The sequence below is a fragment of the Passer montanus genome, unplaced genomic scaffold (genome assembly GCF_014805655.1).
Source record: "Passer montanus isolate IOZ18808 unplaced genomic scaffold, ASM1480565v1 scaffold2, whole genome shotgun sequence".
NCBI classification, from domain to species: domain Eukaryota; kingdom Metazoa; phylum Chordata; class Aves; order Passeriformes; family Passeridae; genus Passer; species Passer montanus.
In genome coordinates this window covers 8,760,200-8,787,554 of record NW_024366591.1, presented here as the reverse complement: position 1 = coordinate 8,787,554, position 27,355 = coordinate 8,760,200, and the positions used below count along the sequence as shown (strand labels likewise).

Sequence of the window (27,355 nt, the reverse complement as noted above, 5' to 3'; positions counted from 1 at the left end):
AGTATCTTGGAACAGATCTGAATAAACATTATTCCCACATTAGAGTGGTTGTTAAGAAAAGTTTGTGTGTGTGGAAATACAGAGTCAAGCTATGCACCAATTGTTTTGAGGGAGGAGGTTGGTTCTGTTTGGTTTTTGTTCTATTAACCTTGTACACTGTCTAATTGGCAAAAGTTAACAATTGGTGTCTGGTCCAAATGAGCATGAAATGCACCCAGAAAGATTTTTATTAGACAATGTGAAAAACTTGGCAAATTCCTGGAAAGCTGGATATTCAGAACTGTGTGAAAGAAAGCTGATATTTAGAATAATTTGTGGAAGGTGGGGAAATGTGCTCATCAGAACTGTCTGGGAAGTTAGTGAATGTCATGGAAGAATCTTTGTTATGGGTGGTCCGTCACAGAACTTGTGTGTTCTGTGAAAGTACAAGAGTTATCATCCTGAACACATAAGCCTATGCCAGTAGACAGCTTGGTACAATGCAGTATGAGAAAATTAAAGCCTTTCTTTACTCTTCTAAGGATGCCAGATTTAACCTGTTAAAATACAGGATATAAAATCTCTAAGAGCTGTTCTATAGCCACTCCACCTCTTCTAGATTGTGAGAAAATTCCACTGACACTGTTGCTAAAACTGACTTTCAGACCAGAGTCCTTTCAGTTTTGAATCACACTTATACCACCCACATGATGAAAGTGCAAGAGCAAATTTTTTCAGTCTTTGAGAAGTGTAAGAAAACCTGGGTTTATTGGCTGCTTTGGGTCCCTCTGATGTGTCTTGAACCAAGTAAGAGCAGTTGTGCATCAGAATTATGCAGGGCAAAACCTCCTGTAGGTCCCTTTGGCACAGCTGGCTTGTAATCTAGGACAGGCAGTATTATCACTGAGGGAGCAAAGCCTGCCATGGGAGTGGTGGGGACTGGCGCAGGAGAAACTAAACTAGGGCTGTATGGCCCCAATTTAGATGTTTTGCAGGCTCTTTTTAGAAAAGGTACTCATCATTCTGGGCAGTGCACAAACCACAACCTCGAGTGAGTTGTTCTGGATCCCAAGCAATTACCCTTCTCCTATAAAAAAACCTAAAACATACGAGTGTGGGTATTTTTAGACTCTCTCTCTCTCTCTTTTTTTTTTTTTCCCTTGCATGTGGGAAAGAGGACTATCATATGCCATGTAGTCAGGGGGAAGAGGAATCTTGTGCATTGAGTCACCAGTGCAGTTGACAGTCGTGGTGGGAAGTGACAGCAGGTGATCTTGTTGGCAGGTGGGTGGCACCTAGGAAATAAAGCCCTGCCTGGTGCTAGCTCATCTTTTTGGAGCAGCTGTGTATCACCCCTGATTCTCGTGCCAGAGAAGGGCCACATGGCATGTGGTGCACCTCTTTGGGTGTGGAGGAACTGGTGTGCAGAACTCAATTCTCTGAATCTCACGCACAGTGTGTAAGGCTTGGCAGGCTAAAATTTTAAAATTTCACTCTTTATGTTGAAGAGGTAGTAGTATGTATGATGACATGTATAAGAGAGGCAAAAAAAAAAAAGGTTATTTCAGAGGTTTGTATTCTGATGTAATTAGTAGGTATTGTGATTAGGCTACTAATTCCTAGCTCTGCTGCTGACACAGGAGATTGTTTCAAGCAAGTCACTTCCTGTAGCAGATACAATGCCTATTGCTAGTTTTTCCTGTTGCTTCAGGATTAACGTGGCAATCCTTGTTAATGGAAAATGCCATGTGCTGCTTCAGTGTCCATGCTGACCTCTTGTGGCAGTTATTGGACTGTGTGCTATTCCCTGGGCACTCCTGTTTTTTGGTGGATGACCAGCTTAAATGTCAGTTTTTTCTTTTAATGTATTTGTGGCATAATAGGCAAATTTGGGTTGAGAAGAAAGTGCATAAGCTAGATGTTTCTGCTAAAGCAGTTGGTGAAGAAAGGATTAGGGATGTTCTTTATAATCCACATATATGAATGGCACAGTTCACAGCTTGTAGAACTTTGGTGTCAAGCTGGTACTAACAAAAGCGTAGAGCGATTTGGAATAATTTCTTTGTGGCTGAACAGGCAGCAAATATATTTTAAAGTGAAAATTTCTATTTTGGAGCATCATGTTGTTGAAGAAAGTGATTCTGTAGCAAAGCAATTAATGAACAGAAGAGAGACAGGCTTAATTAGCTTAATTTGGCTTGCCCAGTTTTCAAACCAGATGGTGTTTGAAATTATGACAGTAGTGGCATTTTGTTTTACAGGAGTCAGCTATGAAGGTTGGTGTAGGGATATGTAAGTAAAAGATGAGGAAGAAGGTTTGGAAGACTCCAGTAAGGGGCCACAAATAGTAAAAATGTTTTGGAGGAAAGTTAAGGAGTAATAAAATTTAATTCTAATTACCTAATAATAAGGTAACTTTAAGGTTGAGATACACTGATAGTTGGTTGTTGTGATTACAGAATTAAAGAATGGATTAGATTGGAAGGGACTTTAATAAATATCATCTAGTTCAAACACCTCCCCACCCCTCTCCTTGGGCAGGGATGCCTTTCACTAGACCAGGTTGCTCAGAGCCCCATCCAACCTGGCCTTGAACACTTCCAGGAATGAGGCATCTATAACTTCTCAGGGCAAGCTGTACCAGTTCCTCACCACCTTCACAGTGAAGAATTCCATTCAAATATCCAAGCTAAACCTGCCCTCTTCCAGTTGAAAGACATTCCTCCTTGTTCTATCATTACACACTCTTATAAAAAGTCCCTCTTCAGATTTCTGGTGGTCTCTCTTCAGGTACTGAAAGGCTGCAATTAGGTCTGCCTGGAGCTTTGTCTAGGCTGAAATCTCAGCCAACTCTCCCACCCTTTCCTTGCAGGAGAGAGGTTCCATCACTCTGATCATCTTGGTGGCTCTCCTTTGGACTCGCTGTATTAATATATGTACAAAGGCTGTTTCATTTCAGCTGTAAAATTTTTCACAGCCTCCTTCTAGAGTAGAACAAGGGTTTGTCTATAAAGATGATCTGGGATGCTTAAAATCTGTTCTGCAAGTGAAAAACTTACATGGCAAAAGAAAGTACGGTACTGTAACCATTTCATTTGTCAGCACTGGGATGGTATACTTGTAAGTAATGTTGATAGGCTGTTGAAAGTTGTTAGTGCAGAAAAAATGTTTACTGAAAATATCTTATGTATAGGACCTGTAAGAATTGTTCCTTTTCATAAGTATTTTACCACGGTAACTTAAGCTTGTATCTTGTGCTCTGTCAAAATATGAAAGTGGTGTACAGACCAAAACTTGCCTGTTTATGCAGGATTCGTCTGAATCACCCTGCCCCAAGACTGATTTAGCTGTGAGTCCTGATAGCTACACCTCACATGTCTGACTCATGTGGCATATAATTTCCAGATAAATTATGTGATTGTTGCAGAGCCTAGGTCTGATCTTGATACTACTGTGAGCCCAGCTGTGCATGAGCTGGAGACATGTGGAGTAGTGGATAAGGGTAAAAGGCACAGGGAAAAGTGCAAGTACACTGCCATGTTGTCCTCTTTAGTCTGCTCTTGCACTTGGGAAAGGTTTGTCCTGGTGTTTGAGCTTTGCCAGCACAATTTGCGTGCAGGGAGTGTTTGGTGACGTAGAGCCGATTGCGTACTCTGGCAGGACACTCCTAGTCTAGACACTTCTATCTTCATTTAAATACTGAAGGTGTAAGTCACCTGGAAGAAGAGCTGTAATCTTGAAAACCAGTCACAAAGCCATTGTGACCCACTTTTGCAGTGCTGGAAGTACTCATCACCATGGTATTGTCCGATTGGCATATAAGGCCTATAAGAAGTAGTATGTTTAGGTTTTTATTATGACTCTTTGCCACAGCAGGAAAAAGAAGACTGCAAGGCTTGTGGTTTGGAATGGAAAGGAGAGAAGCCTATTCTGAAACCACTAGATAATCAGATTTGAAAAAATCTTTTTAATTGTTCCAGCCCTAAAGCTGGTTTGGGGCACTATGGGACCAATTAGTTTATTTAAACTGCAGTTTCTGATCTCTATCAATTATTCTTACAGCTTGAACAGCCCAAGCCTTTAGGAAGGTCATTTTGATTAGGTATCTGTGGCTCCATCACCGCCCACAGGTATGGTTACATCATTAAGGGGGTGCTGCAATAATGACAGAGTTTCTGCTTAAACTGGAGTTTAAATCTTTAACTAGGAGAGGGAAAAATTGTCTCTTCCCTTAACTGCTTTTTTTTTTTTTTTTTTTTTTCCCCAAGATAGAATAAAATAGATCTGGAAGACCTATTGAATTTTGCCTCCATGCACAAAAAAAGTGTCTTCTATACCAAACATGTGCTTGCTTCATTGTATTTATAGAACAAGCTTTAGGGTGTGAAGGATGCCCTGTGAATTGAAACTGCTGTAGAGATGTTTTAGCTCAGGAAGGTACGTTTGTTTATAGAAATAATGTGTTGGTAGATCAGCTGATACAGTTCGAGGAAAATAACATAGATGATCTAAAAGGTCTGCATATGCAAAAACTTTTTTCAGTTTTATCAGCTAACCTTATAGATGGAAAAACATCTCTTTATAAGCCTTCGTTCTCTTTAATCCTTACACCAATTTAGATATGATACCAGTGTTTCTTGACTGGTGATTCTTACAGGTTAGGATGGTAATTATATTGATGAGAAATATGGCTTAAGATGTGGAATTTTCAGTGGGGTGAAATTTCTGTGTTTTTTCCCTTGATCTGAGGTGTTTAAATAGCAGGTATTGCAAGAGGTCTGGGTAAGTATGTTTCAATACATTTTGCTTGGTGCAAAAAGCTACGGGATTTACTGAGGCATCTCCAATGAGCACCTGATTTTTCAATTTAAAACATTTAATTGCACAACTGCACAGGGTACTGATGAAATCATTGTCTTAGTTGCACTTTAAAACCCTAATAGGTAATTGTTTTGATTTATAAACGAAGGACAGTTGAAAAATGTTTCATTTTTCACAATGTTGTGAATAATGTTGTACACATATATGCATGAAAAAAATTACATGCATGTGTAAAGAGGCAATATAAATAGTGTAGAGAGGCAATACAAATATAATTGTACTCAAAGTAGTAGAAATTGGACAAAAACTTCATGTGCATTTTTAAATCTATAGTTCTGTATTTTCCAAGCATAGGATAATCTGCTGTGAAATTGTTTTGCCAGTTTGTCCTTTGTCCTGCATCAGATGTGTAGCCAGTGGGGAAGAGAGATTAGGCAGCTATTTGCTTTCCTGTCCAAGAGCTCTATTTCCTTTGTAGGTGTTGCTTTCCCTTCTGTAAAAGGGGAATGGGCCAGTGCTTCTGCTTTTCCACTGCCACATACACAGTTTGGGAGCAAATTACAGCCTCCAGGGAACCAGCCTCTCACCAGTCTAGATTAGGAACAAATTGCTTCCCTCTGAAACAATAGGAGAAGCAAAGCAGAAATTCTCTCTTGTTTGTTCTCTACTTCATACAGTGTTCTCTTGAAACAGCCCATTCATAAGGGTCAGAGTACCTCCTCATTCAGATTTGTGGTTGTATTGTTTTAATTAATGGTAGTGCTTTTCATAAACTAGAAAATACTGCAGTGTTTTAGATTTTCATTTTTAGGTGCTCTTGTTCAGTAGTTAACGAATGAAAGTCTTGAAAGTCATCTGTGGAGAGTGGCTCCACTTCACTGCCCTGTTTTCCAGATAGCCAGACGACGGAGAGAAAAGAAGAATTGGTGGGAACAGAAAAGCACTGTGAGCAACTTCCTAAACAGGAAAGATCAGATGTACAAAGCCAAGATCGTGCTAGTACTAGTCCGGTGCTACCAGAGTCTGCCAAATTTGCAGCACTGTAAGGCCAGTTTACTTTACAATTTTGTACTTCAAAGATATGATGTAAGCTGTTTTGTTTCACTGAGTAGAAATGACATAAACTTTTAATTAACCTCTCTTTCTTTTTGTTTTATTGAGAACAAGAAAAAAGTTCCTCATAGTAGTTTTGAAACATTTTTGTGTCAAGTTACCAGGGCAGCAGGCAAAGGCAGATAATCTACCGGGTAACTTCTCAGCAAGACAGTTCTGTCTTGCAAGTAATAAGTGGACCTGAGGCGTCTGTGCAAGATGAGCTCTCCGTGGATGCCATGCATGTGTTCATAGATGAAAACGGTGAGTTTATCTAGTTGGGATAATTGTAATGCGTGAGGAAATTTCTGAACACTTAGGATGTCCTGGAAGGATATTTCTCTTGTCTGTTACCGGTTGCATGTTTTTCTGTGTGTGTGGAAGAAAAAAGGGCATGGTAATTTCAAGTCAGATGAGCAATAGGGTTTTCCAACCAGATCCACCAATGACCATCACAGACCTGAGCATTACACAGTGCCTGAAGTTTATCTTCCAAACATCACCCTCAAAAGATGATGCTGCCTAGCCCAGAAGACAACTTCTGTCCCATCAGAAGAACCCCTGGTGTTTTCTCCCTGACTAGAAGTTTTGCACTGACCTGGCTGGGCAAAATATGACTAATTTTTACAGTTTTGTTCTTCAGCTGGCTCAGACTGACCTCTTGGTGTGATGGTGGTTGTTGTATTTGGAGTTGTGATCTGCTACTCTTTTCAAGAAAATTAATGAGTGACCTGGTCTTGCCCCATGCATATAGTTGGTATGCCACTGCTCTGAAGCTATTCTTGGAGTCTGAAGCTGTAGGATGGGTTTGAGCTCTGCGTAGTGCCCTGTGAGGAACTGGCTCATACTTCTGAAAGATAGCTGTCCCAAAAGCCCTATTTCCTTTAAAGTGGTCTTCAAAACCAGCATGGAGTGAGTGCTAATGGTACTGGATCTGTGACCCTGGAGATAATTTGGTTTTCTGCCTGTTCCTCCTGGCCCTGCTGGCAGCCTGCAGGTGTGGTTGTGCTGTGGCCAGAAGGGCAGCAGTGCCAGGGGAGCAGGTGACGCAGCCTCTGGGTCAGCCAGCACCCACCCTTGGCTTTGTGCTCCTCTGCAAACAGGGAGGAACTGTGGCTGCACTTCTAGCAGAACTTTTTGCTGCTTTCTACCTCCTGATGTCACCTTTGTGAATGGAAAGAGGGAAATCTGATTTCACCTTTCGTGGTGAACTTACATTAATCAATGTGCTTTCTGTTTAATTTACGTGCCTTTGAAATTTTTACTGTGACTTCTGTGTTTTGATTTTTCTCAGATTTTCAGTTGTTCAAATGCGATTTTGCTTTCTGAAATCTAAAATGAGCCTAATGCACAGACTGAAAAATATATGTTTATAAATATGCCTGATTTAGAATGTGTATTTTATAATTTTTTTGTGTACACAAATGATTGCATCACTGAACCGACATTTTTTCCCTCTGTATTTTCTAAAGGGGAAATCAGGTCCTGCTACTTAAAAGCTGGCTGTCAGAAGGAAGGAAATTTTAGACATCAGCTATCAAATTGTGATTGTATGTCAAATGCTCAGTAAGTAAGCCCTTATTTTTAGAAACATTGAAAGTTTTCATTGGTGGAAACTGTGAAACTGTAGCTGTGAAAAATACATATGAAGTGGTGAAAAAATGTGCTAACCTTTTCTAGAGAAGTCAAAGCAGGAAAATTTTTTTGCTTTCTGCTGAAGTACTGAGAGCTTTATAAGAATGTAGGAAAGAAAAAGTGAAAATGAAAATCAGAACTATGCACTTGGCTTTATTTATTTTTGGGAATAGCCAAAGTCAAATGTAGCTATTATAAATGAAATTGTAAACAAAGTGGGACTGTTCTATCAACCTCATCTTGTTTGCTTCCCATACCCATTGCATTCTTTACAAACTTTTAGTGCTATGTCTGTATCAGTGATTGAGCTGTGGGTTCTAGCAGCAGAGCCTTTTACCTTGCATTACATCTCTAATGATAATTTGCTCCTCCAATGAGGAGCTGATCAAAAAAAATTGCTTTTTTCAAAAGTTCTTTTTAGAGTGATCCATATAAATCCTGTATTTATTACTATGGTTTCCACACTCTTTCGTGTGATCTGTTGTTTGTATATCTGAAAAAAGAATTGTAGCTATTCATAAGTATTTTAATTAAATAATTTTGATTTTCATACTGCTTTGCAGCATTTGCAGAAGTTGAGTGATGGAGTGAGAATGGTCTTTTTTTAAAATAGCAAATATTGTTCTTCAAGTGTTTGTCTCTTAGTGGAGGCTTTTGAAAAACTTGGGACCATGTTAAAAACAGCGTTAGCATTTTAGATAGAATTCTATTTCAAGTGTTTGTCTCTTAGTGGAGGCTTTTGAAAAACTTGGGACCATGTTAAAAACATTTTAGATAGAATTCTAGTATGAGAAACGTGAGAATAATGCTTTTATTTGTCAGTGGGCAAAGAGTAAAAAAATAAGAAAAAATTTAATAGTAGAAATGTTCTGTCTTTAGCAAAATAGCCCACCCCCACACCCATTCTGTTGGAGTTCAGTTTGACCTAAAAAATCAAACATTTTATTTGGGTTCCATTTATTTCTTGCAATTCTCTTTGTTTCACCTTGCACAGAGCACTCTTCCTCTCCCCCTTCCTCTAACTATGAATTTGAATCTGTCCTAAATTCAGAAATAGTTTTCTGGCCCCTGACTTTTTTTTAATCAAAGGAAGGACCATTTTCCGTCTCGTGTAGGAAGTCATGATGAATCTGCCTTTGCTAGATGCTTATGTGACACCTCTGTCTTGGGTTACAGACCTTAAGGGATGAAGTTTATTTTTAAGGGGTCCACTCAACCATGTTAACAAAAGCAAGTTCAGGTATTCTTTGCAGGCATTTACAAGCATGTAATTTCTTAAGATGAGCACCTTTGCTGGAAGTCTCAGAGTAAAGTGACAGTCCAGACCAGGGAATGGAACAAATCAGCAAAGAGGAGTGGGTTCCCAGGGCTTTCTTTGTGGGAGTCAATGGAAAGCCAGAACACGATTTTTTCCGAGAGCAGCATGAGGGAAAGGGCAAAGAAGGAGTTAATATGAAAAACAAGGAAAGGGGACAAGGAAGCTTGAAGTATGCTTAAGCTGGTTTTTGCAGGGGCACTTTGTAATGTCTAGGCCAAAGAGATTAGTGAGAGCTGTTTGTTCAGTGGGCAGTTTCTACCATCTGTGAGTAGCTTGAAGGGTAGCACAGGAAGGAAGGAGTTTTTGTTTTTTCTTCAGGTGTTCACCTTCAGGTAGTTTGTATTTAGACAATATGGAGCACTTACAGCATATGAAAAATGGAAGAGCAAACCTGCTTTAAGTACAGTACAGGAATGATGCATCTTTCCATCTCCTCTGTCCCCACCTGCAGGCTTGCTCATCAGTTGTGTCAGGTTACTTTCTTTTTTGATAAAGATAAACCAAATGATCAGTGAAGGAAAGGTTATTAGTGAAGAAAAAGCCAAATAGGATAAAATGAAGCATGAGGTGTAATTAATGTGTGCTTCACTTAATCTGTTCTGTGTGTCTGTCTGGAGAGGGTCCTTTACAAAAACTATTCCCTTGGGGGTGGGCTCTCTCTGGTGGAGATGTTCATCGTAAGAGTAGTCCACACCAACAGGAGATGCTGCTGTTATGGAAAGATATTAGAAAAGAGACATGGAAAGCACCTCTGAGATGAACATGACTTATCTACCAGCCCATGAAAAAGTTAACTGAGGAGAAGACAGTGATAATGACATTACAGCTTCCTTGAGTGATTGAAATGGTTTAGAAATAACCAATACCTTTAGGCCTGGTGTCTGAATTCATTAATGAGCCGTCCAAATATTTCACAAGTCAGGAGATGCAGGAGAGAATTAATGCCTAGCCAAAAGAGGTGTCCTCCTCCTTTCAGAGGTGAGGGTAGGTTTTTGGTCTTGTGGAGCCCAGATTTCAGAATTTAGAATAAGCACAGAGAGCAATACAAAGGTTTGAAGTAGATGTATATGAGCTCTGAAAACACTTATCACCAATCATGCTTGCTTTATACTGTTAAGATTAAGCTGCTCCTAAGGGAAAAATGTCAAACTGAGTTAAGCAAGTAGAATAACTATGTGGATTTGAATGGACCGTGCCGTGATGTTCTTCTTTATGAGGAGAATTGACCCAGGACAGAAGATGACAAGAGGCCTCTTGCTTTGTGGGTGTTGGGAGAGGCAGCAGACCAGCGGGTCTCTAGGAAAGAGATGTGATGCCTCCGGGATTATGCAGTTGTGCAAGGGGAAGGAATTTTGACTGGCGAGAGTATGAACTGTGGCTGGTTTGTAAAGAGTAATGTAATTTCCTTATGAATTGGCCATAGGTAACTGTTTTAACAGTGTTATGCAAAACTGAAGAAGATGTTTAAATATTACTCAAAAAAAGTTCTTAAAGAAAATCTTGAGGCAAACTAATTAATGTTTCATGATCTTCAAATTCTAACTTTCTGTCTATTGAGTCCTAATATTGTCTTCTCCATTTGTAGGCTTAAGCATTTCACATCAGATTATTACGAATTGAAATTAAAGTAGTATCCTATAGTCCATTTGATCTTCTTGGCATAACACCTGAGATGAATTTCTCACAAATAATTCACTGTCATAGAAGTGAGGATATGTTACGATTTTATTTTTCTTCTTTGTTTTTGAGTGCATCCTGCTTTTTATTTGGTTAGAAAGAGCTGGATGGACAACAGTGGATTGCAATGTGCCAGAGAAAGCAGATGTCCATATCTGAAGGAATCTGTGATTTCTTCCTTCAGACACTCTTGACATTGCAGGCAATACTGTTAAAGGGAATAGGCTTTGTCTTGTCATGTCTTTCTGGTTCTGCAGTGTTGTGAGATGATCTTGGAGTATTCTCCAGTTTATCAATATTAATATATATTCCATCAGTTTCTACTTTTTGTCTTTGTGTGTTTTTGATTTTTTAGCTTAATTGTTGGCTTTTCAACTATAGTAGCTGCTCTTAAAATTACCTGTACCTGCAGTCCTTGTCCTGGGAAATATACCAAGCTTCTTAATTGTAATATAAACACTTTCTTATTAATAATTCCCAAAATTATATCTTAATTCTATTAAAGATTACTGAGAATTAGAATTTTTTCAGATTGTTTTTGTACTTGGCTCTTGCCAAATTGTCTCTCACTTGTCTAGCAGTGCAGCTTTTAAAATATTTGAAGACCTAGCCAAGTTAAAACGTGAGGAGGTTTTTATGTTGTAATTATCACCAAAAGTAGGTAATTCCTTTTCCATCATAATCCCCACTTTGGTGGGTGATTCCTGTCACTGAGTTTGGTGAATTATTTAAACATTGGCAAGACTAATCAAGTCCCCACTTACTGTCAGTGTAATTACCCTGACCCCACTTTTGTCTGTTAGCTTGCCAGCGACACCTCTTGCCAGCAGTCCCAGTGGAATGGGTTCCCTGTTGAGCTAATTGCATCTAAATTTGATGCTCCCATTACTCAGCCTAGTTCACCTCTTGCCATAAATTGCTTTGTGACAGGCTTTGACAAAAGTATAAACTCTATTCTCAGCTCATGGATTATGGTAGAAATTAGTACAAAAAGACCATTTGAATCTATTCTGCAGTGAGTCGCCAGACATGTGATGGAGCTTGGCTTTCTTGGAAGTGGCTGCATAGAACACCTGCTTGTCCTGAGTCTTGGTGACATCGGGAGACAAAGACACTACTCTAAACATCCTCCTTTTTCCCTCCTTCACCTAGATTTATATGCTGAGTGCCATGTTGTAGGGAATGTCCCTCTGGTCAGTTGGGGTCAGCTGTCCTGGCTTTGTCTCCTCTCAGCTGCTTCTGCACCCCCAGCCTCCCCACTGATGGGGGCTGTGAGGAGCAAAAAAAAGCCTCTGGGGCTCTGTGCAAGGGCTGCTCAGAAATGGCTAAAACATACCTGTGTTATCAACACCATTTCCAACACAAATCCAAAACAGAGCTCCATACCAGCTACTATTAAGTAACACTGCTCCAACCAAAAGCAGTACAAACAGAAAGATTACCCAGCTCTTAGCAAAAAAAAAGCACCTTTATCTTAGATGCAGATTCTCCTTGCTGTGTGACACTTGAGCTTTCATTTGGAATAAATTATATATAAAATTCAACTTGCTCTATGCCTTTAAAAAATATTCCAGTTTGAGCCTTATCCTGCTTTCTTGGTCATGTATCTTTTAATTTACCTGTAAAATTATTAAAATATCATTTTTTGTAGAATAAAATTATATTCATGTGTGTTTTATTACTAGACGTGGTTCAACCATACCAGCACAATCATGCATTTGTATTGCACTTTCCAGACATGTTCTGTCTGAGCAGTCCTCTGAACTCCTCACTTTTTTTAGATTAGGCTCTGACACTGAAACTAGGCTTCTAAAAAGCTATATTATAGCTAAAATGTTTTGCAATACAAATAGACACCTTCATTTATAACAATTGCTTAGATTTTTTTGTTTCTTTGTTTGTTTTGAGAGTAATTTTATTTTTGGTATCATTGGGGCCAAAAGTTAAAAAAAGTATTCACAGCAAACTAGTGGCTAACAAGTACTAAAAAAATTATTTAAGGTATCTGTCAGTACAGCTGCAGAGTGCTGGTGTTTCTGGCCCTGGGCAAAAGAGAGAATGTCAGATCAGTGAGCTAACTTATTTGATTTACATTCTCATCTCAGAATAAACTGCTCAAGTATGTTATACTGTATGAAAGTCTATCTGAATGCCGTAGTGGTACTATACATCTCCTTCATAAATCTACTAATATTTAGTATGTTCACTGCTGGAAAATTCCCTGAACCTTTGAGGTTATTTCTCATAGGAGAAAGTAGATTTTTTTTTTTTAGTGTTTCAAAATGTTTTAGAACATGACCGAAAAGTGTGCCATTAAAGCATCTTTGTATTTCTCAGCAAGGTGACCCAAATAAAACAATCCCCCACTGCTCTTGTAATAGGCTGCTGAATCTTAAAGATTTTTTAATGCTGCTTGTCAGGTTGTGCAGTTCTGCAGCTGAGCATGTTTTGAAATGGATGCGACAAATATTACAGAGTCCTCTTTGGGATTCAGTGATTTCAGATAAGCTGCTCCCCTGGGCACAGAGCTGCTTGAACACAGAAATCAGCAGGGGGTGTGCACTGAAAATGGTCATGTTTGTGTTGTAAAGAAGCCATGGATTTTTATGAGAAGTACTCTTTACAAACTTGGTAGCATTTTCCTGATGGCTTGCAAGGGGCAGGAGGAAACCCTTGCGTTAAGCTTGGCCAGTTAAAATCCTTTCCTTTATTTGCGTAGGGGGTTGTTAGTCCTGCTTTCACTGAACACTGGGCAGGGACAAGAGTGTTTTCAACAGAATGAGACTCGGAGATGAGAGGGGACCATGCTGCCACATGATGGCAGCAAAATCCTGCTCAGGACTAGGAGCTTATGGAGTGCTGTAAGTGTTAGGACTGACTGGTTTCTCTGCCATCCCCTGCCCTCCCATAAGGAGAGCAAAAAGGAATGTTTTAAAGTATTTTGGAGATAACACAACTTTGGAAGCTATTAATGCACTAATTCAAATAGGGCTGCATCTTCTCAAAATGCATCCTCTAGTATATTAGCTAACACATACTATTTGTTTTTAAAGTTTTTGGTATATTTATCTTTGTTTTGAAATGTAATAGGCTTGCAAATTATCAGTTTACATGCTTATTAGCAACATAAAAGTATCTGAATACTGGAAAGTAAGAGTGTACTGAATGGACCCCATTCTTAACATTTGAGTAAGAAGGCATTCATCACTTCCTGCCTCTATATTGACCACAGTGCCTTTGGGAACGTGCTTTACAAGGTCTTTCTGTCCATCTGCAGTAGCTGACTTAACATGTACTACTGCTTGTTTTGCAGTCTATTGCAGCACTGCAACAGTGATCTGATATCTTTCCTGCCTATTATGTCAGTATATCACTACATCCAGCTTTTACATTCTGTAAACTCAGGTATTCTGCCTTATTGTTGTTAGGGATGTTATTTTTGCTAGTTAAAACAAATGCTAAAAATTATCCCCAAATCCTGTAGTAAAATGGGTATAAATATACATTTGTACAACTAGCAAAATATGAACAACATTTAAGAGAGATTTCATCTTTAACTTGAGCTGCCATCAGATGTAAGCACTGAAAATAGTTAAGATGCACATTCTGAATTAATTTTAAACTTTATTAAACTGCTAAGTCTTACAAAAAAAAAGTGAAGAGTGCTTCCTCTTTGAGTTTTTTTCTTTTTCCTTTGATTGGATTTGTGAAATAATCATCCACTGCTAATGCAGCTATCACTGGCATATTTCAGTCTTCTTACATGCTCTGAGTTGCTTTTTAGTGTGAGTCTTGTTATTTGGGAACGGTAAGCCGTCATTTTCTGAAAAGAAGCAACATCCACAACTTTAGTGGCTTTTAGTGTCAGTCTTGAACTGTGCAGTACTCTGGTCAAATTGGTGCTGGCAGCTCTCTAGTGGAGACCTAATGAGCAACATCAGTTCAGACAGCTGCATTTGAGCCACAAACTGGCTGTTTTGAAAGAGCACAAGGGTATGGGTGTGTTGAGTTCCTGCTGTGTTGTGAGCACTGGCTGGGTCTTGTACAGCCACGTCACTCAGGTCTCAGTTCAGTGCCCCTCAGACCAGTACTCCAGAAGCAATTGCTTGTAGGATGTGCAGGAGGAGTCATTTCCAACTCTGAGCTGCCTTCTGGCTCTTCACAGCTGTAGTTGCTTACCATCACCTAAGGGCAGTATTTTAGGAAGTATTACATGCAGCTTTTGCCTGTATTATTTATTATCACTATGATATTTATTACATACTGTAAACTCTGTAGAAACCCAGACAGCTGTCTTAGGCAGTCCAGTGTGATCTCTCTGGTTTTTAGCATGTGAAGACCTGTCCTTTCTCCAATATGCAGGTTAAAATGAAATTTAACCGAGAGTTGCAAAACAGCTTTATTAACAGGGAATTCTTTGTGGTGTGCCTGTATAATGAACTCATGGAGGGGTGTCAGACCCAAGGCAAGCTAATCCTAAGAAAGGGGATGATTTAGGCTGGGTTGTGTTTGAATGGCTCAGGCCAAGTTGTCGATGGTATAAGGCAACAGGCTAAACAGAGAGGGAAAAGGAAGATTTTTTCCGGCACTGCGTGGTTATACTGAAACATTCTATATGTTGTGTTATATGATTACTCCACTACCTTTTGCTTGCTGAGTGTTCTTACAAAACAGGATTATGAGCCAGAGAAAAAATTCCTGGTTTTATACTCAATTATCAGTAGAGGGTGCTATGTTGCTTTTGAATTTGATCTGCGTAGGTTATATGTTTATCAGAGATATTTTTAGTTAATAATTTATTACTCAAAATTTAGTTCAATTATACCTTTGCTTACATTAGCAGTGCAGTTTACTGTGATAGATCTTGATAATATTAATTTGATTCTGCAAATGAACAGATTTTCTATTTAGCAAGATTCCGTGTTATACTGCGATCAGCTCTGTTATAATGATTTTATGATTAGAGAGTGTTTGCTCCTATTTATATATGGTAATAAATTTACAGAATCTAGTTTATAGGCTTACAAAAACACAAACACTGTCATTGCATTTCTTACTGGTGTTTGCTGTCAGTGTGATAGCAATGTCATCAGATGAGATGTACAGTTTCTAAGTAGCTGTGCAAGCAATTCATCTTTGGGGGTAGCAAGTGAATGTCAGAAGGAGGTTGTGTGTAAAATAGGGATAAGGAAGACAAAAGCAGTAGACAGGAGCTGAAGGAAATGGAAGATGAGGAGAGAATAAGAAGGTACAGGGAAATGAGGCTGATGATTGCCAAATGACAGATTCTGATTTTGGAATTGTTGCTTTACTAGCTCTGTCTTCCCAACTTCTCTGCCCTAATTGCTTTTTCAGGCTTATAAAGTTTCTGACTCTTTCCCACAGTCAGTGTCTCCTCTGCCACTTGCTGAGAGGCGGAGCTATGGATTTTTAATACAAACACAAAACAGACCATGGGCACTCTTAGTTTTTTTGTTAACTTCAAGTCTGATGGGAGATGATTTGATCCCCTAGGTTTATTCTTGGAAGAAACTTTACTGATAAAAGACTTTTTAATTTCTGAGAACTGATAGACTCCTCTGGTATTCTGTTCCATCCATCTGTCCTTCTGCCATTTCCATTTTTGGTGAATGTGGGATTAAAGATGTGGTCCAATTTCAAAATACTTTTGGCTTTTGTAGAAAGACAGCTAAAGATGTAGCAATTTAGTGAAGATTGACTCTTCATTTAGGAAGGCATGAGCAACAACTGTTTTATTCCCCTGCTCTTTTGTTGAGTCACCTTTTGGGCAGGAATTTCCAGGCTAGTGTTCCTGCATAGCCTGGGCTAAATTTGCTGCCTTCTTGCTGTGAACAGGGAGGCTGAGGGTTGCACCCATAATGACAAGGAATGGGACAGCTCATCCTGAGGAAACAAACAAAAAATCCCTTGCCTTTCTTCTGACTGGGCAAGGTTGCTCTGTAGTCCATGGCTGTGGTAATCTTACTTCTGGGAAACATTCCTCAAGGCTTCCTTCACTTTCCTCATGCTTAAATCTTCTGGTTGTGATCCAGGATCTTGGATGAGTGCCATCCCTTCTGTACTGTTTTGTTAATAACTGCTGACAAAGGAGATGATTCTTACAGAGGGCTGCTTTGTGGCTGGGACATCAAGTGGGTTGTGGTGGACCACGTTCTCATTTGCTGGTACTGTCCAAAGGGAACATGACTGCTTTCCTGATTGTGGAGCAGATCATGCTGCTGTCTGTAGTAGCACGGAGCGTGGAGTGCAGAGGAAGCCGTGAGGGTCAGGAGCATGGGATGCTCTCATTTCTGCTCAGCTGGGAGTTCTGCTGGAATGGCAGATAGTGAATATCAGGTCTGGAATTCAAGCCTGATAGCAATCAAGGCTTTGAAAACATAAACTACCTGGCTCAGAAACCAGAGGCAGGATGGCTTTTCTGCTGACATCCCAAGGCTGATCGTGTTCCTGTTGGTCCAGGCAGAGCTATCAAATCCTGGAGGGAAGGAGAGAGTGTGTGCATTTCAACCTGTTGGTGTGGCGCTTCAGCCCTTCTTTTAAGTAATCCAGACACTGAGCTGTGTTCCAGAACAATGTTAACCACTGTAGCTGGAGTTAACAGCCAGTCATGTGCAGGACAGTTTTAGTGCTTTAACAAGGGCTATGTAGGAGCCTTTGGGAACTGGCAACCAAAAGCAAGGAAAGTTGAGTTAACTAAAATTAATAAGGTGCCTTTGGGGCACATGTAGGGTATGCAAGAGGAAGGTTTTAATCTTTGTGCTGCCATAGGCTTCTTGGCTGACTGTAGGCAGATTACTCTAGTTTCTCTAGTTTCTTCCTTCTTGTCTTTATGCAAGATAAGAACAGCTATTGACTACCTTGCATGAGCACTTAGGTGCTTTCACCTCATGTAGATGCAAAAGTAGTAAGAACCCAAGGCAGGTATCCAGAGCTAGTGGGGCAATGAGCTTGGAGCAGAGCACTTGATGTATAAATCCCATTTGGAAGAGAATTAGAAAGAAGTATTTAAAATAGATCTCTTCCCCAAGTAACAATTATTTCATTTCAATAAAGTTGTCTCTGAAACCCAGTCAGTCATGTCATGGTAACATGATTTCTGCAACACAGCAGGCACTGCTGCTCTAAGTGCAGATTTTCACAAGTGTTTAGGTGCTGTGCTACAATACAAATGTAAGGAAAAACTATAAACAGTATCTTGCTCAGGGCCCTCCCAGGGTGTGTTTACACTCAGTATATGGGGGATATGTGAATTAGCCTTATGTGAATTAGCTCATGTACTATTATCTTGTTGGGGCAGAAGGAAATTCTTGTAGCCTGAATTTTCAGCAGGGTAAATCAGTACTCACCAAATTCAGTGCAGGTGAAACCAGACTAGCTTGGTACCTAAGTGAGCTCATTGGAAGCTATTCTGGGATCTCTGCAGTATCTACTTTGCAGTTTTGCTCTGTAGATGTGCATCCCTAAACTTAAATTGTCAATGGACAGAAAAAGGCGCTTCTGAAGTGTGATTCCTTGAGGGTGTTCATCTCAAAATGAGAAAAGCTGTGATACAGAAGTATCTGTTTCTCTGTGGTGGATGTAGTAAATCAAGTGTATCTGAATTTGGGTGTTGACTGCTTTGTGGCTCTGTGCTAGATTTCAGATATGAAGGTGGAAGGTTCCCAAGTCCCGTGAGCCAACCAGTAGTGTAATTGCAGGCCTTCTCCTGTAATATTTCAGAATTGTTGAGATAATATTGCTGCTTAAAACAATCTATTTCCTATTCTCTGTGCACAGTGAAATACAGTTCAGCTCCTCCAGCACTACCACTTCAGAGAGCCAAGAGCCATCTTCTGGGGATCAAGCAGCCAGCGCTCTTCAGCAGCAGCTCCTGCTGATGGTGGCCAGAAGGACCCTTTCAGAAAACCCACGGGTACATTGTTATATCTGAGTTTCTAGCATCTTGATGAACTGCTCAATAAACAAATGCTGCAGGCTTGTTCCTGAGACAATTTTGTTGATTTTGCTATAATGTTTTTCCTGGTATTGCTCATGTGGGAGAAGATGTGTTTTATGTTGATGGATGCAACTCAGCTGTTTTCTACTGGCACTGAATAGTGTCCTAGGGGACTATTTAAAGACTCTGTCACTGAAAAAGTTCATCTTCTGTCTTCAACCATATTTCAATTGGAAGAGGACACAGCTGTTAGGATTTTAGACACACCACCAGATTTTAATAGTATGAAGTGTTTATTCCAGACTCATTGCTGTCATAAAACCTTATGTCTGGTTTCACTTTTCTGAGTTGGGCAACCAGACCTCTGAATGTTTGCTGTGGAATGTTGAAGCCACCTCCTCAATGCAGATAGTAAAAAAAAAAGGCACTCAGACTTCAGTTTGCATGGTCTTGTGTGGACATAAACTTCACTTTGTTTGGGGTCTGTGACTTAAGGCTATAATTTGTTTTTACAATTCCTTTTATAATACCTTTGACTTTCTGCCATGGCAAATTCTATTTTGGTGTTTATGAATAACAGTAAAATGACAATTAATTGCCTTTCATCTTAGATTTCACACTGGAATGTTAAGCTAGAAGCAACTTGTATAAAGGAACCATTTTAAACTAAAAATCAGTAAATTGTCCCAAATAATGTCTTTCATATTTGGACAGTGTCTTCCATCTAAAGGCTCTGATGTTTTCCAGACATTTATAGACTTGTAAACTGCCTGTAAATTAGAGAACAATTGTCATTTCTTCTTTCTCTTTTAGGAAGGCTGCTCCTCAAGGTCACATTAGCAAATTTGTAGCCAGGCCAGGTAGTAATTTCAGAATGCCCTGGTTTCTGAATTTTTTTTCTTAAACATGAAATTCTGAGCTAACATAAGTCAGGAAAGCATTGTCATTGATTTCTATGAAGCTAGGGCTTCAGGCTGTCGCTGACACCATATAAATTTATGAAGTGAATTTTTATAAGCCGTTTTTTGATAGGAGAAGCAGTTAGACTTGAGTGGCTTGCTCAGGGCTAGTCAGAGAGTTTCCCAAATCCAGCTCAAAAATCTCCCACCAAAGCACTACAAGACTCAGAGAGAGGATTTCATCCAAAGGTTACAGCTCCTCTGGAGCCAAAATGTTCACTTATGCACTCAGCTAAAGGCACATTAGGCTGTTCTGGGGAATCAACAATCAGATCCTCAGGTGTTTTTAGTGAAGTCTCTGCCACTGTTTTGAATTTTTTTATCTAGTTATGGTGAGCAATCTACATTAGATTTGTGAAGTTAATGACTGCAGTGGACTGAGTTTTGCTTTACTTTCTGTTGGGTAATAGGCCCCAAGAGAAACAAAACTGTGCCAGTATTAGCAACTGTAATATTTTAAAACATGTTTTTTTCTTTAAAAATGCCCTGACCCCATCTTTAAGTTACTTTTTAAAGTAGTAACAAAAATATTAAAATTAAAATTTGGACTACATAAATTATTTTCAGATTTTAAAGTCAGCATATCAAAGGTTACAGCTCCTCTGGAGCCAAAATGTTCACTTATGCACTCAGCTAAAGGCACATTAGGCTGTTCTGGGGAATCAACAATCAGATCCTCAGGTGTTTTTAGTGAAGTCTCTGCCACTGTTTTGAATTTTTTTATCTAGTTATGGTGAGCAATCTACATTAGATTTGTGAAGTTAATGACTGCAGTGGACTGAGTTTTGCTTTACTTTCTGTTGGGTAATAGGCCCCAAGAGAAACAAAACTGTGCCAGTATTAGCAACTGTAATATTTTAAAACATGTTTTTTTCTTTAAAAATGCCCTGACCCCATCTTTAAGTTACTTTTTAAAGTAGTAACAAAAATATTAAAATTTGGACTATATAAATTATTTTCAGATTTTAAATCAGCATAGTGGAAGGATTGCAATTGGTCTCATGGCTTTTAAGTTGCTCAGAATTGTTAATAAAGGAAAGAATGCCAAATACCTCAGCATCTCCTTGCTCGTCTCAATGCTCAGAAATATGAGTGATTGTCCTGCACTACTAGCAGCTGAGCTCTCTGGCCCTGCAGTGGCTGTACACTTTTAGTCAATTGGAGACATGAGATGAAATGCCTAAACTTGAATTTCTTTCTCCAGAGCTTATGCTAGCTTATTTCACCTCATGTTTTCCACGGACTGAGGATATCTGAGTTGTTTCCCAGCTGATGCACAGTAATACATTGTCATGTGTAAACTCTGTGTAAAATTCCTTTTCCTGGAAAGGAAAGATTAGAAATTATACCAGTATACTGAGAAAAAAAAAGTAACAATTCCTTTGTGCAGGTGGACAGGTTGTTTCAAAAACTGTGCTTTGCTACAGTTATGATTCTAAAATCAGTTGCTTCACACAGAAATCCCTTGCCCTGACTAGGAATGTTGATCTAACATAGATAACTCTAATGCAGACGTTGCCTAGAGTTCCATAATAAGTATATTTGTTGATTAATTATCTTTAAGGAGGGGTGGGTAAAAGGCTGCCTAAGAGGAGGTTGAAAACCACTGGACTTCACAGTAATTTGAAATCTCAAATTCTTCTTCTTGGAAGAAAAATGATTGATTATTCCCCCTCCATAACATCAGTAATGATATACTTTGGAAAAAAAAATCACTGCTTTGCAGAGATTTTCTTCATCTGTTGTCTAGCTTTGTAGGGTTGGCTGATGGCCTGAAGATAGTTGGAGGGGAGTTGTAGAGAAGAGTTGGAAAAAGCCTTAGAATCTGGCAAAAGCAATATTCAAAAGAGTGGATTTATGATTATGATGGTATGATTAGAGACTCTTAAATTAGAACTGTTTATGCCATTTGTGCTTGTTTGCAATTCTTTTTCCTCCTCTTGCTGTTCTTGAGGAGGCACACCTGATGTGGCATTCAAAGCATCTCTGGAGAGATAAACAAAGCTGTGTTCTGGAAGAAAAGTCGATAAGTCATACCTCTAGACTTTAAGGCCTACTTATTTATTTATTTATTTATTTATTTAAAAAGAAGGTTTTGTTCCGTCATGTTTTTGTGTTGTGCTGTAATTAGCCTAATACATGGGAAAAGCTCCTAAAAGAAACTTTATAGATGTACTGGATCTGGACTAAAAAATGATTACTTTTTAAATGAATATTTAGTATTACTTTTTAAAGCATATTATCACTATTGAGCTCCATAATTAATATAGCTTTTGTTCATCTGCAACAATTAAGCTGGTGTGATATTTTTATTTCTAATTTAAAATTAAGAAAATAAATATGCTAATATGCTATTGCTTTTAGTAAAAAATAATAAATTAAAAAAAATCTGATACTTCATGTAAATTTGGCCTTTTGGACTCATGTTTTGTTGGCAGCTGTGTGAGAGAGTTTGTGTATTTCTCATTTGTTTTTATAGCAGCCCAGCCAGGACCCTGAGGATTCTTCATGTTCTTCAGCACAGCGGAAGCTGAACAGGCAGTTTTACAGATTTGTTATATTCCCTGGCAAGTGGATTAAAGTCTGGTATGATCGTCTTACCTTGTTGGCATTGTTGGACAGGTAAGCTTTTTTTTTAATAGCTGCTCTAGGTAGTGTTAAGGTGGGTGGCTCCTCATGTCCAAAAAGCAGTGCTGGTCACTAGAGAAGGAGAATTCCGGTTGAGTAAATGTGGTTTTGCTTCAAGTTGATGTTTAGGGTTGGTTTCAGTGGTTCTTGCTATCCTTTGTCTTCAGGCAGAGACTTTGATTCATGTGAGTGCCAGGCTTGTAGACTAGTTTGTAATTTGACTCACAGGTGTTATAGATCCAGTGATTTCTGATGAGAAAATCAGTAGTAGAAGGGTCCCAGGGTACCAAGTAAACCAAGTACTCCAATGTTTAAAAAAATAAAATTATTTATAGAATGGTATATTTAATCTGATATTTATACAGTGGTATTCAGGTGAAGATTTTTGAGCTGCTGTATCTGTTCCAGTTCAAGTTTATTTGTGTCTGCTTCTGTTGGGGGTGCTGTGTCATATGGGTTAACATGCAGAAATTTCAGATGGCAGTTTTACCTGATGCAGAAATCAGGCTGCATGTCAGGGACCTTTAAGTCTAGAGCAGATATTTACTTATCTGTGGTGTCTTATCTCTATGTTTCAATTGCATGGAAATCTTTTCTGCTGATAAACTCTTTTGTTATAGCCTGAATATTGACACTGTTCTTTATCTCAGCTTCCATGTTCTAACAGAATAGATAAAACAAATAAAACATCAGATGACAAATTTGGTCTTTCATCCAGTTCTTTGCTGTCAGATGTATATTTATCATTAATGGAATGCCTTATTTCCTCATTTAGAAGTGTTTGGGTATTTAATTTTGTTTGTAGTTGTTCATGTGTTGGGGTTTTTTTGTTTTGTTTGTTTTTGCTTTTATAAGCATACACTTTTCTGCACTCAAATCATCTCCATGCTGGAATTCTAATTGTAAAGTGAGATGGGAAGGAATATTAGACTTCAGTGCATATGGCTTTTTTTCCTGTGATGTTTTAGCTGTCATTTTGGGTAAGGTTTTTGGCATGGGGATGAAATACTGTTGAACATGGAAATGTAGTTGTGGGATCCAGTGAATTCTGATGGCTGCAGCACTGACAGCTCATACCAGCTACAAATGCACCTGCCTTGCCCTAGTGAATCTATAAATATTTGTACTTCTCCATCACTTTTATTCACATAGGACAGAAGATATAAAGGAAAATGTGTTTGCTGTCCTTCTAGTAGTTCTTGTTTCCCTTCTTGGGTTCCTGACTCTGAACCAGGGATTCTGTAAAGACATTTGGGTTCTGCTGTTCTGTCTCGTAATGGCCAGCTGCCAGTATTCTCTCCTCAAGGTAGGACTCAAGTTCATAGCCAATTGCTGAATTCTCTTCTAGCTTCTACAAAGAAAAAATCCTGTGAGCAAACATCTTTTTTTCTGTTTTTTTAGAGTGTTCAGCCTGATCCTGCTTCGCCCATACATGTAAGTCTCAGTCAGTAAAACAAGTCTTTCTCCTCTATTATCACTTGTGTACTGTGAAACAGCTGTCTGTTCAGTGAAACACAGGTATTAGCTGTTTGCTGTTGTAGCTGATTTATGAAGAAGAAAAAGACATCTGTGATTTCAAGACTTTGTACTACGTTTAATTATTTTTAAGCTATTTGAATTTATCACAGCTATTAGAAAAGCTCTTTTTCTTTAAGTTAATATGTGCAGTAAAAAATTAATCTGGACTATCTTGCTGATGTTTGAGCGTGTGCCATCACACAAACCTTTTCTTGGCTTTCTTTTAGAAACAGGTCGAAAAGAGCAGAAGTTCCAGACTAGCAGCTCAGTCGTTGCTCAATTGGGGTTTTTTTTCTTTGACACTGGGGATTGATCTTTTTATTTTTTAAATCTGCTACTGAGGATTTATGTGTTAAAAGTATTATTAGCTCCTCAAATGGCACAGGTGTTTTCCCTTTGTTACAATATGGTCACAGTTTCTGTGCTTGTGTCCTGAAGAAATCACGACATCTTTGGGTGAGTGCAGGATGTAAGGATCCTTGCTGATTGATATGGGTTTTTTTATTGGATATGTTTAAGAAATTGAACTCTGATGGCGCCAACCACCTTCCAGAGAACCAGTTCTTTACACAAGTCTGTCCTTGTTAAGTCTGACTGTTCTAGAGGCATCATCCTACAAGTTCAACCTTACCACTCCACCTGTCATGGTGTCTCAGCATTTTTGATTTGTGGATCTTGGAAGACATTTCAGTGGCTATAATGCCTTTTCCTTTCTTTTACACTGGATGCTAGTTGCTTATGTTTCTTATTTAGCTCTTTGAATCTTCTAGAGGATATCCTCTCTTCCCTCAAGTTTCAAAAATGACATGTTGAAAACTTCAGGTCTGCTGGATCAGTTCCCTTTGGCAGGGAGCAATTATTTTTGTCAGTTTAGAGGCTAGAAGTACAGGCTGAACTTGAAATTGATGTTATTTGTATGTGTATACTGCACACTTCACTAGCTGGATTTCAGAAGATTCTCAGTTTCTTTTCCAAGCCAATTATTTAGGGGTGAAGTTATGGTGGTTTTGGTCATAGTGCATTCATAGGAAATACCTGTCTGCATAAAAAGTAGAGAAAGGTAATAAACAGCAACTTACCCATTGTAGGGTAATATTTTCAATACATTAGAGAAATAGTCCAATCTCAGTGAAAAGTTGGAGGATCTTGTGAGTAAAATAATATAATTTGTCAGCTCAACTGGCATCTGTCTAGATATAATAATGTGAACTGTAATCAAGTAGTTTGCACTTAATCAGACATTAATAATGTGTACATTTGTTCAAAGTGGGTGGCACATAGATTAATCAAAACTTCATTATGTACCTATCCAGCCCATATGTTTTTATAGTATTAAACACAAGGTAGTGTTTAAACAGAACTTTTTTTTGGTGCAGAATCCAGGTCTGAATTTCAGGTTCTTACAATACTATTACAAGCGTTATTTGCTGTATTGTATTGTATAAGTCATGCAGCAGTGGAACAAAGTAACAATAGGTGTATTCCCGTCTTCCTTTTCTTTCCTAAAACTTTATTAGGGATACTTTCTTGCAAACTTTTTGGTGCACTATACAAACTCCAATAGAAATAAAATTTAGAAATCTTTTCCACTAAGGGTTTTAAAGATGGAGTTGTTGTCATGCCAAAATAGAAGATTAGCAATTTCTACATTATAACTTCTTAACACAGCAGGTATTTGTAAAGGCTTGCTTGAGCTAAGCACCTCAGAAATAGAAGAATGAGAAGGCAAGAAGAGAATACTCCATGTGCTGTTTCATAATTCATGTGATTGCATTAAATTTAAAGACAATAATGTCTCTTGATGTTAATGTAAGGATACAGAACAGCAGAGCGATTGAACAATGATCAGTATCACACCCATGAATGAAAATGCAGATGAGATTTTTTTGAGTGTGAAACAAACCATTATGAGCCTCAGATCTGCATAGTGAGTTAAGTTCTGTTCATGGATCTGTGAGGAGCCACTAATGCCTTATGTTATCCATGGCTACCAAGGAGGTTCCAAACTTCTTCCCTATATCATGTGCAGAGTTTGTTACTATTTAACGTGACTTTGTCATCTCCAGCCTGTAGCATTTTGAAAGACTGCTTTAAAATAGTATCCAGTGAATGCAGAAAACATGGTGCCTAGAGATGCCATAAGCTTTTGTTCCAAACTCCTTCTGAGTGTCAATGTATTCACTTGCTGCTGTTGAGGAAAGGGCTGGCATTTATTGTTGCTGCAGGTTTAGTACTGGTGCCTGCTACAAGTTGGGAGTCTAATTTTCCTGTCAGCTGGAGCTTTAGCCTTTCCAGTTCTGGTCATCTGGGAGCTGGTGGTCTTTATGTGCTGTTTCAAAGGGGTACCTGGTTCTGGGATGGTGAAATTTGGGAGCAGCCTCCTCGCTGGAGAGAAGAAAATTGAGTCCATTCCAAAGTGTGTTATATTTTACTGTTAGTGACCTGATACAAGAAACCTGCTGGTGGCTGCAGGGTATTAAAATTCAGAGATCCTAGAGATACTTGTCATGTGCACTCAAAGATTTTAGAAAAACCTTAGGCAAGGTTTTACATTTAGTAAAAGGCTCTATAGAAGGATCAGGAGAGCTTGTCTCTAAGCACCTCATAAGACACCTGTATAGCTCAACATCTAGCTTGGGCTTACAAAGGCATTTGAGCTTGAAGGATTGCAGTTGTGCTCTTAACAAGATTTAGGGAATCTCTTGCATAAATTCCTTTTCTCAGTCCTGTTATGTCCCAAAGCAGATAGCTAACTCAGTTGTGTACCTACCATAGGCAGTTTCCTAAATCCCATAAGGCACTTAAAAAGTATTTGTAATTTGTCCCTGTAAGCTTTTCTGTAGAACTGAGCACGTGCACATTTCTTTATATAAAAAAACCTTTTGTCTTTCTCCTTTAATATGTGTGCACCCACAAACAAAAGAAAACCCATTCGATCTTTCTAAAATTTTCCTATCAAAATGCTTTGCAGTCAAAACTGCTGTTATAGTAAATGGAAGTGTTTGTGAAATTATTCTTTGTTGAAAGTCTTAATATTGTTCTAGAAATATGATATGCATCATTGCTGTGTTGGTAAGATATGAATGTGTATCTGAAACATATTAATGAGAAACACGGACATGAAAAAAGTGACTTTTTTAGCAGACTACAGGAAAGGAAAAGCTTTCACTGATATTTTTATTAGTGAAGGAAAGAAAAGGATTGTTTAGCAAATAAGGTGTAAAATATAAAAGGAATTCTGCTTCATTATTTAAATTTTTCTAAACAAAAATGAAGAGTAGAGTAATTTCACCAAGATTAAATCAATTTTGTATGGCAAAATCTGGTGAGCTTGCCTAGTACTACCAAATGAACCCTTAATATCTAAAATAGCTCTTTACACAAGTTGTGCTGCCACATGGCCATTTTGGTGAAGGGCTGTCTAGCTTTATCTGTCAGTGACAGGTACAGGAGGGCTTTGCTCCTATTTTTCTGTTTGTTTCTTTCTAAAACTTAAAAAAAATAAGTTTAATGTCTATTCCCTGGCTGTGACTTTTGAGAAGTGATCCTCTCTTTCCCAGAAGGTGTCCACTGTTGTCCTCAAACCAGTCCTGTCCCAAATAATACCACTCACATGAAACCTGTAAATGACAGTGAAATACCACATTAATACTTGCAGCAGTTCCTGTTTCTTGTGTTGTGTTGCATGTTCCCCAGATGTGGGGACTGGAGTATTTGCTGTGCTCTAGGAAGCTCATTCAGCTTGAGCACATCCCAAGTATTGCAGGAGCT

The 27,355-nt window shown here is 38.7% G+C and overlaps 1 protein-coding gene across 5 annotated transcripts in view; it reads left to right on the top strand.

Annotated features, from left to right (window-relative positions):
- Window positions 1–27,355, top strand: part of PCNX2 (pecanex 2) — a 159,494-nt gene that overhangs the window by 16,505 nt on the left and 115,634 nt on the right. For all 5 annotated transcript variants that reach the window (XR_005627247.1, XM_039707239.1, XM_039707238.1 and 2 more), the window contains 7 exons: window positions 5,695–5,842; window positions 6,011–6,156; window positions 7,365–7,458; window positions 18,320–18,455; window positions 21,918–22,060; window positions 23,219–23,372; window positions 23,468–23,500. Coding sequence is in view for 4 of the 5 variants with exons in the window: in XM_039707239.1 (XP_039563173.1) it covers window positions 5,695–5,842; window positions 6,011–6,156; window positions 7,365–7,458; window positions 18,320–18,455; window positions 21,918–22,060; window positions 23,219–23,372; window positions 23,468–23,500 (854 nt within the window). In the remaining variant the exon portion in view is untranslated. The remainder of the gene's footprint in view (window positions 1–5,694; window positions 5,843–6,010; window positions 6,157–7,364; window positions 7,459–18,319; window positions 18,456–21,917; window positions 22,061–23,218; window positions 23,373–23,467; window positions 23,501–27,355) is intronic.